The following is a 12,381-nucleotide window of genomic DNA, read 5'->3' as shown; positions in this document are numbered from 1 at the left end:
TGCCTTTGGACATCCAGAAAACGAGGCCCCCTTGTGAAAACTGATTTAACCCACTTTCCATGGGATGCCTGGGCAAGAGACAGGATGGGATCCAGCCTGAGCAGCAACAAGTTTCCTTCAGCAAGGTTAACTTGTTTTTTCCTCTCCTTTTAAACGTTCTCCTGCCTCGTTCACAACCATGTAGTTGCTGCAACAAATATTGCAGAAGTTCTACAACAGCATCCTTCGCTCTCTGAGTTGAATTAATTTCCAGTATCAGTCTGAATTTTGCTGTAAAAGCTGGATTCCTCCTCAAGGGAAAGCACACAGTTTAAAGACTGTACTACACTAATTGTGCATGAATGAAAATGAAAACAAAAATGAAAACGACAATGAAAATTACAATGAAAATGAATAGAGGGAGGGATGAGGCTACAGAAGGAGCTTCTATTTGGGATTAATCTTAGCTTTTGAATGCCTGTCTTTGCAAATTTTTAATGCTGTTCCTGTATCATGTATATGTGTGAACATGTATTTGTAAACATTGGAAGTCAGGGTGGGTTTTCTTCCCATCACATCACAACACAGATCTTTGCCCTTTAGCAAATGCTGCATCATGTCTTTACTAAATTGTCAGACACACACATATCCATCTAATGACAGGCACTAAAGGTGGAAAAGACTGATGCTTAGAAAAGGAGTTCAACCAAACAGTGAGAGTAGAAGAGATTTTTTCATTTGTACTTTCTACTTTTCTCCAAGAAAATGTTCTTCATGGTAGAGATATTTCTTTTTATTTCTTTTTCTCCACACCTGTTCTTCCATCTCTGCTTCTCCTCTGTTTCTAGTTTTCATCCCAGTTTCCAATGCTTAGACTTCCCTTATTAATCCCAGTTTACTGGTCCAAACAGCCTGATTTTACAGCCTAGGTCTTCAGCATATCCTGCCTTTTCACTGCCACCTTTCAATCTCACGTATTTTCCAGCCCCTGCTGATTTCCCTTCAAGCTCCTTGTTGCTTGTCAGTCTCTTTAAACCTTCCTCTCCCAGATTTTTGCATCAGAACCCACCTCCTTTTTTACTGAGCCTGTGTGTCCCAGAATGTTCCTTCTGCCTCAGCCTGGGATTTTCCATGCAGAACTTTCTAAGAACAAATTTTAGAGGGAACAAAAACTCATAGAAGAAATCCATGTCAAAGAAATTTAGTGGATTTTTTTCCTGATTTTAAACTAAAATCTTTTGTATTAATTAAGAAATAAAATAAATGCATTATGTTTTAATTTCTGTTCTAATCCTCTAATTTCATTTTCCAGTGTTTGTATTTTATTCATATTGATTTGAAAACGATAGGATGAGTCAGTAAGATTCAATCATTCACAGCAAAGGTATTTCCTAACTTTAGCTTGTTCTGTCAGTGCAGATGCTGTTCCATCTGCATTTGACGTGGAAAAGAAAATTTTGATTTCCAATGTATTATATCCTTAGGGAATTTCAAAGGTTAAATAAAGTACTGATAGCTTCTCACTGAGTACTTCTCACTACTCACTGTGTGAGTGCACAACCAGCTGCAGCCATTCTTAGCTTTTCTTAACAAAACCCACGGTGTCTTCCCCAAGGGCTCCAGTACAAACATGAATATTTGCTGTGGTAGTAGCAAAACACCAGCAGAGATAACCCCTTGAAACCACAGTTCAATGAGACTATCATTTTCTCTAATATACTCACCCTAAAAGCACTTATTAATTGAGAGAGAAATCAAGAACACAATGAGGAGTAAAAAACTTCCTTACAAACTTCGTGGTTGCATCACAAAACTAGACCAGCTCTAGAAGCAGATGAAGAATTTGTTTGTACCCAAGGAAGGATTTTATGTTCAAAATCTTGTCAATTACCCAAGGTTTAGTAATTTCTTCACTTTTCAGTCCCGCCTTTCTAAGGCTGATGTCTGCTTTAGCTATAGTTTAAATGTTCAGTTCTAGCAACCCAAAATAAGAGAAATCACAAAGCAGATAAATGCTTGAGGGGTAGACATAGCTCAGAACTGCAATAAGGCCCCTGCAGAAGTTGACATTTTTACTTACAACCAGCAGGAGGGTTGCAAAAGAGTTTAAAACTTACCAATGATGGATATTGGCTTCCTGGCAAACCGGATCCTTCCCTGGAAGCCAACATATTTACTCCTGCAGCCAGCAGACCACAGCCGGACCAGGTACTCAGCACCAAAAAACACCACCAGAACTATTTCCTAACAGAGTGAAAAGGAGAAGAGATCAGAGATGAGGTTTTTCATTATAAGTACAGTTTGCATATCTAATTTATTCATTGGACTAATACAAATGAGCTTGTCGAGATAGATGATACAATAAAAAAGATTTTAACAGCCTAATCTGTTCACTTTTTGTGTGCATATGCCAGGCAGTAAATCAAAGGGAGAGATAATCAGTTCCTGAATGTGATTTGCATGAATAAACAGATATATATATCAGTATATTATAGGGGAAAACACAACATTATTCTTCTTTTGTTTTGACACTTCCTTGCCCTCCAGGGCTTTCCCCACCTTCGTTGCCCTCCTCTGGACACACTCTCATGTTCTGATGTCCTAAACCCAAAACTGCCCCCAGGACTCGAGGTGGGGCTGCAGCAGTGCAGAGCAGGGTGGGGCAATCCCGGGACACAGGTGACCCCTCTGGACGCCAGGGCACTCTGGTGACTGAACTGGCATCAAAACCCCGGATCTCTTTGTGCAGGGCTGCCCTCCAGCCTCCTGTCCCACAGTTTGTATAACCAGGATAGGCTCGTCTCAGGGGGAGAGTAAAGCTCTTGCTTTTGTACCTTTTCACACAGTTGGTGACTGCCCAGCTCTCTGATCCACCCAAATCTCTCTGTACCCTGGGGGAGTTCACAGCTCTCCACAGCTTAGTATGGCTGTCAAACTACTTTAATGTGCAATTTGATTTCTGAGCCTAGTTCATTTTAAAAAGATATTGGAGAACACTGGCTGTAAAGTTGAGCCCTGGAGTCCCCCCTCAGTGCCTGGGGATCAGGCTGGTGTTTACTGCAACTCTTTGAGCCAATTGCTCATCCAGTGTACCATGGGCTTGTTGAGCTGTGTGCTGGAGTGTTTATCCAGAAGGAATCAGTGACAGACAGGACCAAAACCCTTGCTGAAATCCAAAAAACCCCACATTTTCTGACTTTCTTTAGTCACCTATGGATAAATTTGAGTTGTTTAAGCAGTACTTTCCCCCATGAACTTGTGTTGCTGTAACCAATGACTGTGTTGTCTCTCAAGTGTTTTTCAGTAAGTCCCAAAATAACTTTCTCCATAATTTTACCAGGCACTGCAATGAGACTGACAGGTCTGAAATCACCAGGGACTTCCTTCTTGTCCTTGAAAACTGGGACAATATTTGCCAGTTTTTGGTTTAGTGGGAGTTCTCCAGACTCCCAAGACCACTGAAAAATAAATGGAGTGAGGTCCCACAGTGACATCTGCCAGGTCTTTCAGAATCCTGGGATGAATCCCCCCAAGCCCCACGATTTATGCACATCCAGCTGTAGCAGCAAGTTTCAAACAAACTCAGGGTGCACTGAGATTTTATCATCCCCCACAGTCATGGTTTTCCAACAGAACTCCAGACTTCCCAGGGGCCATGGTTGTTGAAGGCAGAGGTGAAGAGGACATTAAATGTCACTGCTTTGTCTGCATGGCTCGTTTTGAGGTGATCAATCTCATCAAGCCATGGCCCAGTGCTATGAACACATTTGTAAAAGTCCCTTTTATTGTTCTTCCCAGTGCTGGCCTGCTTGAACTCCAATTGAGCTTTGGCTGCACTAATTTTCTCCCCACCTTGGGGACAGAATCTCCTCCCATGTCACCTGGCCTCCCACATACTTCCCTTTCCTCCCTAAGTTCTAGAAGATCCTTGCTCAGCCACGCTGCTCTTCTGGCCAGCTTTTCTTGACTTCCAACCCTTTGGAATTTCCTGCTCCTGTGCTCTTAGGAGGTGGTCCTGAGAAGGTGACCAGCATTCAGAGTCCCCAATACCTCCAAAAGCAGATTCCCAAGAGAATTTACTAACCAGCTTCTACTGCTCTCCACAAATTCAGGATCCAAATTTTGCTGATAGTTTCTCTTTTATCACCAACTTTTGAAGCTCAGCTCCTTCAAGGTCACCATGACCAAGACACAGCCACCAGCCATCACTTTGCCTACAAGTCCCTATAGAAAACAAATTCAGGAGAACACCTTTCCTAGTCGACCACTTGTGCCAAGAAGTTATCTTCAACGTGCTCAGAAATCTCCTGGATCTGTTTGAGTCCTCTGTGATATTCCCAGTTGATATCTGGGAATAAAACCCATAAGGATTGGTGACAGAGGTGACCTGTATATCCATAGTGTAAATAAATGAATTATCAATATTTTAATATTGCTGCCCTCTTCACTCAGCACTGCATTGTGAAGCACTTGTGCTTGGCCAAGGATGGGTGTACTTTGAAATACTTCTAGAGAAAGCAGATTAGCAAAGATCACAACCTGGGCAGATTCACTGAGATCTTTGTTGTCCCCTTCCTTGTTTTCCTCTCTGCTGCAGTGTGGTAGCACAACCCAAACATAGCTTCTAGGCTTTGTTCCAACCCAAACTGTGCCCAGTAATTCAGAGTCACCAAACACCTACTACATGAGCTACAGCTTTGGAAAATGTTTGCATTTTAACTTGAATGTGCTTGCAATCTGATTCTAAAGCACCCAAAAGGCAAAACATGCTTAAATCACAATTTTCACTGAATGACAATAACAACTTGATTTTAGAACTGATATTCTGAATGGCTCACGAGAGACCAAAATATTCCAAAGCTGAAAAAATACGAAAAAACTCTAAGCTAATATGCAAAAATTCATGTCAATTTGGATTTTTGTCAAAGTTAGGTTAACATTTCTGTGTTCACTTCTGCCTCCTTGTTTTGCCTGGAATGAGAAGCAAGAAAATATGCACAGTCTTCCTCTTTTTTTGCATGGCACTTTCAGCCTGAATAAACCAAGGATTAGTACAAAACTAAGAAAGCTTACAGCCATTTTCAAGGCAGAAGCACAAGAAAATGCAAATTAATTCGGCAAGTTTCTTTTTTTTTAGTATATGTATTATCTAGAGCATCTACAACTAATTCAAAATTTGCATTCTGTCTACAGTCTAAATAGAAATATTTATTCAAGTATAATAGTTAAATCGAATCCTAAGAACAACCTGCAAAGGCAAAGAATTCTTGCAGTTCTAGAATCTTGCAAAATATTCTCACACTTATTAAATTGTCTACAGGTTTAGAAGGTTCCTGGTAACATCACTCTGGCATTTTGTTTTTCTTCTTAGGAATCTCTAAGTTCCACTAAGGGAAGCAGAGCACTGTTTATGACAGTGGAAGAATCATTTTCATGGACCTACATATTACAGTTCCTTCAGGTGAAAAGCTCTGTAGAAAGGAGACAAGCAGAGAAGTGCCAAGGAACCAAAAACTTCTCAGATTTTCCTTAGAAGATTAAATTTTCCTTAGATTTTTCTTCTAGGAGAGACCTTTCCTAGATAACCTTTCCTTGATTATCCTCTGAGAGCACTTTTAAAAGCTGAAATTAAAACCACATTTGGCCTGATGGTATTTTATTCCCACAACCCATCTTGGTTATGTCCAGAAAAACCCTGATGAAGTCAATAAGGTTGCACAGTCTATGGAAAGGAAAAATAAATTGTTGACAGGAAGGAGGAAAAGGAGGAACTTACATCTTCAACAAATTTGACATTAATTACTAATCACAGTTCATTTTGTCCTGGACAGGTGTCCATGTTACCAAAACCACAGCCATTAACACATTTGTTGGCAGTCTCAGACAGGCCAAAGACCAAAAAAGCATGGAAACTGGACAAACATCACAGCTCTGCAGGTGGTCCCTCAAAAAAAACAAGGAAGATTATGACATTTACACCCTTGTTGTGTGTAGTCCTAAGGCAAGACAGGAGACATCCATTTCCAGAGCTGCCAAGGCTGATCAAGCTTCACCTCACTCAATTCACCTTCAAAAAAAAAAAAGCTTAACCTCCCTCCTTTTCCTCTTCTACACATAAACACTTTTCAGAGCCTTAAATTTATTGCCTTACATTTACCTTCTGGTAAAAGGAAAAAAAAACAACCCACCAATTTTCTGGAAAGTCAGAAAAAAAGTACTAATTCTCACTGAAATTGTAACAAATGATGGTGAGAACTTGTGGACAAAATATGAACCAGAACAAAATCAGCAAAAACAATCTGCAAATTAAATTTACATCCGTGTGTCAGTTTGAGATCGTTCTCCAGCCTTCTGCAATTTTCCAGAAGCCTTGTTTTCAAAATGGGATTACACTCAGAAGTAACCCACAAACCCTTCTAATTTAGGCTCCCAGCAGTATTTTTCTCCTTCTCCTGGAAGTGCTCAAGGAAGAAATGCATGGTGAAGGATTCTGAGCAGATTTAATAAACCTGGAAAGCAGTTTGGCATCAACAGAAATCCAGGGATGAACTCTGCTACTGAAACCCAAAATAATGAGTGGGAAGAAACCATTGCTTCATAAAAATAAGAGCCATATCAGACTTGATTCTTCACACTCCCATGTCAGTCTCTTCCTGTTTTGATTGTGGCAACTCAAATTGCCAAAGGAATACCAACAAAAGAATTTAATTACAGATTTTAAACTGTGTCTGTGCTATCTAACACCTCTGCTAAAGTCAGTAGCAGCATTCCATTACTCTGTGCTTCTCCCTCATGTCTGGGAAAATGCCCCAAGGCACATAAGGACTATAATAGTCCTTTCCCTTAAATTAATTTAATCTTTGGATTTTTTCTTTTACTTTTCTGAAGTCTAGCCACTGCATAAATCTTCCCTTCCCCCACCAAATTAATAATAAAATAATACATAGTCATGTTTATGCTATATTTAGTATAATTTCATTTTATTAATTTAATGAAAAATATGCAAAAATAAGCTTAAAGCGAAATATGTATACAAATAACTTCCACCCATATCTAATTCAATCAATCAAATAAAAAACCCTTGTGGAAAAGCCATCAACTTTTTATCCAAGAATGTAATTGATGACCAGATTAAAAAAATGCCCACCTTAACACAGAAACCCAACACTTTTACACAGGCATGTGTGTGTGTAAATTAAATAAAATTAAATATATAGCCTAGAATTTATAATTTTTCCCAGTTTGGTTATGGATAACTGCTCTGGGGAAGCAGGAGAGGGAAGTTCACTGGAGTGATTAAAGTGCACACATGAAAAAGAAGGGTATTTTCTCAGCTGCAGCTGTGTTTTAGGTGGAGAGCACACACAAGGCTCTCTTCACTTTTTTATTGGAATATTTAGGTGCTGGGGTAAAAGGAGGAAGTGGGATGGCTAAATGAATAGTGTGTGCTCACGGAGATTCAATCAAGGAATGGCAGCTCCAGACAATGAAGCCTCAGAAAGAGGCATAAAGGTTTAATAGTCCAAATGTTTGCACACGTGTACTTATGTCCCAAATTTAATCTGATAACCTGTCTTCAAGGTTTTCCAGTCCTTACAGCTGAAAATGTCCATTTAGTGACCTGTTTAGTTTAATAGTTACTCAAATGCCATGAAAACCTACTGATACTGAAAATGTTTCTTTTCTGCCATCATGTTGGCTCTTGCAAAGATGACAGATGTCTTATGTGAAAACAGAATACCCAATATACAGAAGAAAAAATGCCAAATGCTGCTAAGTGTCCTATAGTACCATTAGCTTACTCACACTTCCCACTTTTAGGTGAAACCAATGCACTCAGTCTGTTGTTCGGATACAAGTCGATTGAACTTTTCATTAAAAATACATTTCTATGCACACCTGATAAACATGCTGAATTTGCTGACTTCCCACCAGGAGAATGCCTGTCTTTCATTTGATTGCTATTTGCTGTTTCCTGCATGGAAAACAGGCTGTAGACTCATGAGAGAAGCACATGGTGCTCCCCCTGTGACAGCCACATTCAAATGAGCTGGGTGAGTCCCAGAGGAAGAGCTTTTTTAATTCTCTTGAGGCAGGTAACAATTTTTCTCCAAAGAGAATCAACTACAGCCTCAACTATTTTTGACCATGACTTTTTTCTCAATTGTTTCATTCTGAAAGATACCACTAAGGCAAATATAATCAAATACATAATAAGATTCAGTAAGTTAATGCCTGAAATTCTAATTTCTGTATAGCTCCACAGAAGCCTTCCAGCTCCCTGAAGGGACCACCTCTGGTAGGAAGGGAAGGGTTTAGCTTTGCTCCTGGAATGGAATAAATCCAATGTGAATATGCACTTCAGAATTTTAAGTTATTACTTCCATGTTTCTTAACCTTTGATTTGGGAGGATATCAATATTTTGAGAAGAGGAACTGAAAAAATCCTGCATGTGTCTCTCCACCTTCCCCTCACTCCCAAGAAATGTTTCTCAAGTCTCTTGGCCACATTCTGAAATCCCTCTGCACAGAGAACTCCACTGAGCCTCAGTGAGTCAAATCTGAATTTGGAGTTGGAGTCAAAGGGAATTTCAAGTTGGCTCTTTGTTAATTAATCTCAGCCTTACTCACTGCACAAGGATTTATACTTCAGGCATTTGAAAAGCACACAGCAATCATTCAGTATGTTCTGTGGGGCATTAGGCACAAGGTAATATAACCCACAGAAATAATTGAATTATAATTCACATTGAGAAGCTTGACAGTTGCATTTGATGCCAGAAAAACAATGGCAACTCAGCAAGATCACTCAGCAGACAACTTGAGCTTATGCAACGTGTTGAAAGACTTGTGGACTCAATTTTTTTCCTAATATGTTTAATGTATGAAAAGATATTCCATCTCTATTTTAACAATGTTTTGCATTGTAGTAATATAATATTCCAAATCTATTTTTTCATCCCACAGACCAACAAGAAACTCAGAAAGAACCAGGGATTCTCCTTCTTGCTTTCTCTCTCAGAAGTTTATTGGAGTAAAAGAATCCAGCAAATGCTTATGAGTCATGAGTTTCTTTTTATTCATGTGTATTCTGCACTTGCAGGATCTGGCTCTCCCACAGTATACAGGAATTAATGTTTTTTCTCCTGAGGCAGTTTTCCTGTCAGCATCTTTATGGGACTGGACACCTCATGAACACTTGCTGTCAGCCCAGCAATATACACTGCACAAATATCACAAAATGCCACAAATTATTATGGGATATCCTGGAAGAAATCCATTATCAGCTGTAAGAAACAGTGTGGTGAGGCCAGCAGGAAGAGCACCTGTGAACTTCATGTATTGCACTATCAAATGATCACTTTGTCAAACAGACCTGGGAAAGGCCCTAAATGTTCATGGTCTATGGCAAAGACCAGATTTAGAATTATCAACTGGCACAAAGGCAGGAAATAGATACAAATTCCACCTTTTTTACTTTCTAACACTGACTGCTTTGATGGGATTCAGAAAACACCCTCAAGCCTTTTAGAATACATTTATTTCACCATAAATCACAGAGACCACTCAGTTAAGCTTTTTGCAGGCTTGTTTCTGCCCTGCTACAGGTCGGAGGTGACTCAGAATTTGATGATTTGACTACACAGCTTAGATGGGAGAGGGGGAAAAAGCAGAGGTGAACAAAAAGCAACAGGAGAACTCCTTCAACTGCAGACAGGAAGAGTGTGGCCTCCTTTCAAAACCCTCACTTTGAAAATAGTGTTATTCCAAAGAGAAAAGCCACCCTGACGTCCAGGTCAGAACCAGAGCAGTTAAATAGTGACATACCTTAGCTGGCTTAAGTAGGCCAATTTTCACTTGGCACTCTGAAGTTTGAGTACTTTGGACAGCCTTGCCTGTATTTAGAGCAGGAGGATGTGTGTGTTCATGTGATGCAGAAAAAAATTATATAAACCCAAAACTGAGCAGTGACTTTGGGAAAGCCATGTAATGAGCACCCACCTGCAGCCAAAAACTCTTCCACAAGATCCTCCTCCTAAATACAGCCACAGTGTGAGTTCTCTGGCCTGAAAAACTTGAGCACCAGCTGCTGTGGGAACTTCTGATTTCACACCTCAGCCTTTTCTCCAACAGAATTTGCAAACACGGGAGCGCTGATCCGTGCTAAATGTAGTCACTGCATGAGACTTTCCAGCAACCAAGAGGGTAGTAAGGACTGACAACAGAGGCAACAAGTGAGGACTCTGAAAATAGAGTATTTGAGGGAATTGTGTACCCTCTGGTGCTGCAGTGCTGTGAACTACAGGTGTTCATGTGTTTGGGAGAGATGACAGTGCTTTTTCCATCAAAGAAACCCCTCAGAGGAAAGCAGATGCCTAAAGTCTGTCTCCAAAGGGAAGAGGTATCCCAGGGCCTGAACTCATCAGTTGAATCAATAGGATTTATAGCAAAACCAATCTGTTTTCTCCAAGTCAAGAATACACTTGGTAGTCTTAAATTCAAAAAGTAATTAACGTCAAGATACTAAATCAGGCAAAACTTTTCCTTTATTCCTGTAATGCTGTCATTATACAAATTGTATGTTTATTGTGCCATTACTCACCGTGTGTAAAAATATCATGTGTATGATGAAAATAGTATTTTTCTTGTTTTTAGACAGGCACAGTTAGTGAAAGTTGTCCCACAAGCTAAGAAGCTCCCTTTTTTGCGAGGTCTTTTGCAATTAAATAAAAATCGGTCTTTTACAAACGACCATGGTGACCTCTCCTGGTAGAAAAATATATGACCTCTAATCATGAAAACAGATTAATCCTCAAAGGAGAAAGTACACCTGGTCCACTTTATTTTTTCGTTCCATATCCTGAAAGTTCTAGATGCCATTTACAAATCAGAACAGGCACACAAACTACTAGATCATCAAGAAAACATTACAGCCTCTTGCTGTAGAGGCAAAAGCCTTTTCAAGAGATTTTGGCAAATTTTAAAAACACTTTTTCAACAGAATAATCATAGAACCAGATAAAATTATAACTGTATTGTTAGAAAATTAGAACTTGAGACAAAATGGGAGGATAAAATGTTACCTGAACCTGGGGCAACTGGAATGAAACTCATCTGTAGCTCCAGATCATCTTGAGTGTTGCAAACACTTCATTCACAGCTGTGCCTTGTTCCACTTGTTTCCCCACACACTGTACAAGAACTTTTTCATGCATCAGATCCTAAGCACTGCTGGATAGACCTGTGAGAAATCTTCCACTGGTACAGATACAGGCCCAAGCAAGGCTGAGGAAGCTACAGATTCATTTCCATACCACACTACAGGCACAATCTGAACAAAACCCAATGGTACATGCATTTAAGCTTTGTACATTGTTAAATAGCATGCACACTGTCATTGTGATCCATTTTTAACAGTATTGGAAACTCCAGGCTCCTCTCTGCAAGTATAAAAGATTCAGAAAAGCAATGTTTTTCATTACCCATTCTGTTGGCATTTACCAATACAAGTCATTGTGCCAGTGCCACTGTCACTCCCCTCAAATGCTGGCTACTAAATATTCAGTGAAGGGAAAGAAACTCAGTCGGGAATTAACAAAGCTCATACAATGTTTATATATGAAAAAATTAAATTAGAATATGTCAGACAGAGGTGGGAAGAACTCTCCTAAGAGTGACAGGGAATACACCAAATACTTGGTAGCATGAGAACAAAACCATCCTTCAAACGACAACATTTTGAGTTCAAGATAAGCAATTTCACCAGTCCTGCTATCATGGAAGTAAACTGGTTTTACCACATTGAGGATCATATGGACATTTACATGTTGTCTTCTCTTTGTAAGTTCAAGAAATAGATGTTTCCTTTGAGCCCAAGCAAGAGCATCAAATAAAATAATTATGGAAGATGGGAGACCTAATAGGCTGTACCTGAAACTGTGGCTATGCAATGTTTTCAGTCATCTCAAAGACAAGAGATTGGCCTTCACACTGAAACACAGGGCTAAAAGTCACATTTGTCAGAGACTTGAGAACATATGCTTAGGGAATGGGAGGAAGAGAGCAAACATTTGGGGCTTTCTTTACTCTTAGTTACAGCAACTGCTTCTTCAGACCCCTTTTTCCATTCTAGCTACAAACACTGATATTTTCTCCTTGGTATATTCACAGTGCTTGTCTGAATCGGCTTCACACCTGACAAGAAATTCTCTTAGACCATCCAGATGTCCTAAGAACATTAACATAATTATGTCTTTGAAGCACAAGGCTCTGGTGTCTTAGGACACATCTATAGCTACATCTGTTACCAATGTCTCATCTCTACTCCAGTGATTCATATTATCCAAAATGGTACTTGGCACTCCATCCCTCCCTTCCTAAGAAAATATAAAAACATTTCCA

General features: G+C 39.7%; 1 protein-coding gene across 1 annotated transcript in view; it reads right to left on the bottom strand.

The window, feature by feature from the left end:
• LOC106855798 (potassium voltage-gated channel subfamily KQT member 1-like) overlaps window positions 1–12,381 on the bottom strand; it is a 408,060-nt gene that overhangs the window by 376,698 nt on the left and 18,981 nt on the right. Inside the window, exon 3 of the mRNA XM_014880742.2 lies at window positions 2,097–2,223. Coding sequence (XP_014736228.2) covers window positions 2,097–2,223 — 127 coding nt within the window. The remainder of the gene's footprint in view (window positions 1–2,096; window positions 2,224–12,381) is intronic.

The sequence above is a fragment of the Sturnus vulgaris genome, chromosome 5, assembly GCF_052056855.1.
Source record: "Sturnus vulgaris isolate bStuVul1 chromosome 5, bStuVul1.hap1, whole genome shotgun sequence".
Classification (NCBI taxonomy): Eukaryota; Metazoa; Chordata; class Aves; order Passeriformes; family Sturnidae; genus Sturnus; species Sturnus vulgaris.
This window is presented reverse-complemented; position numbering and strand designations above follow the sequence as displayed.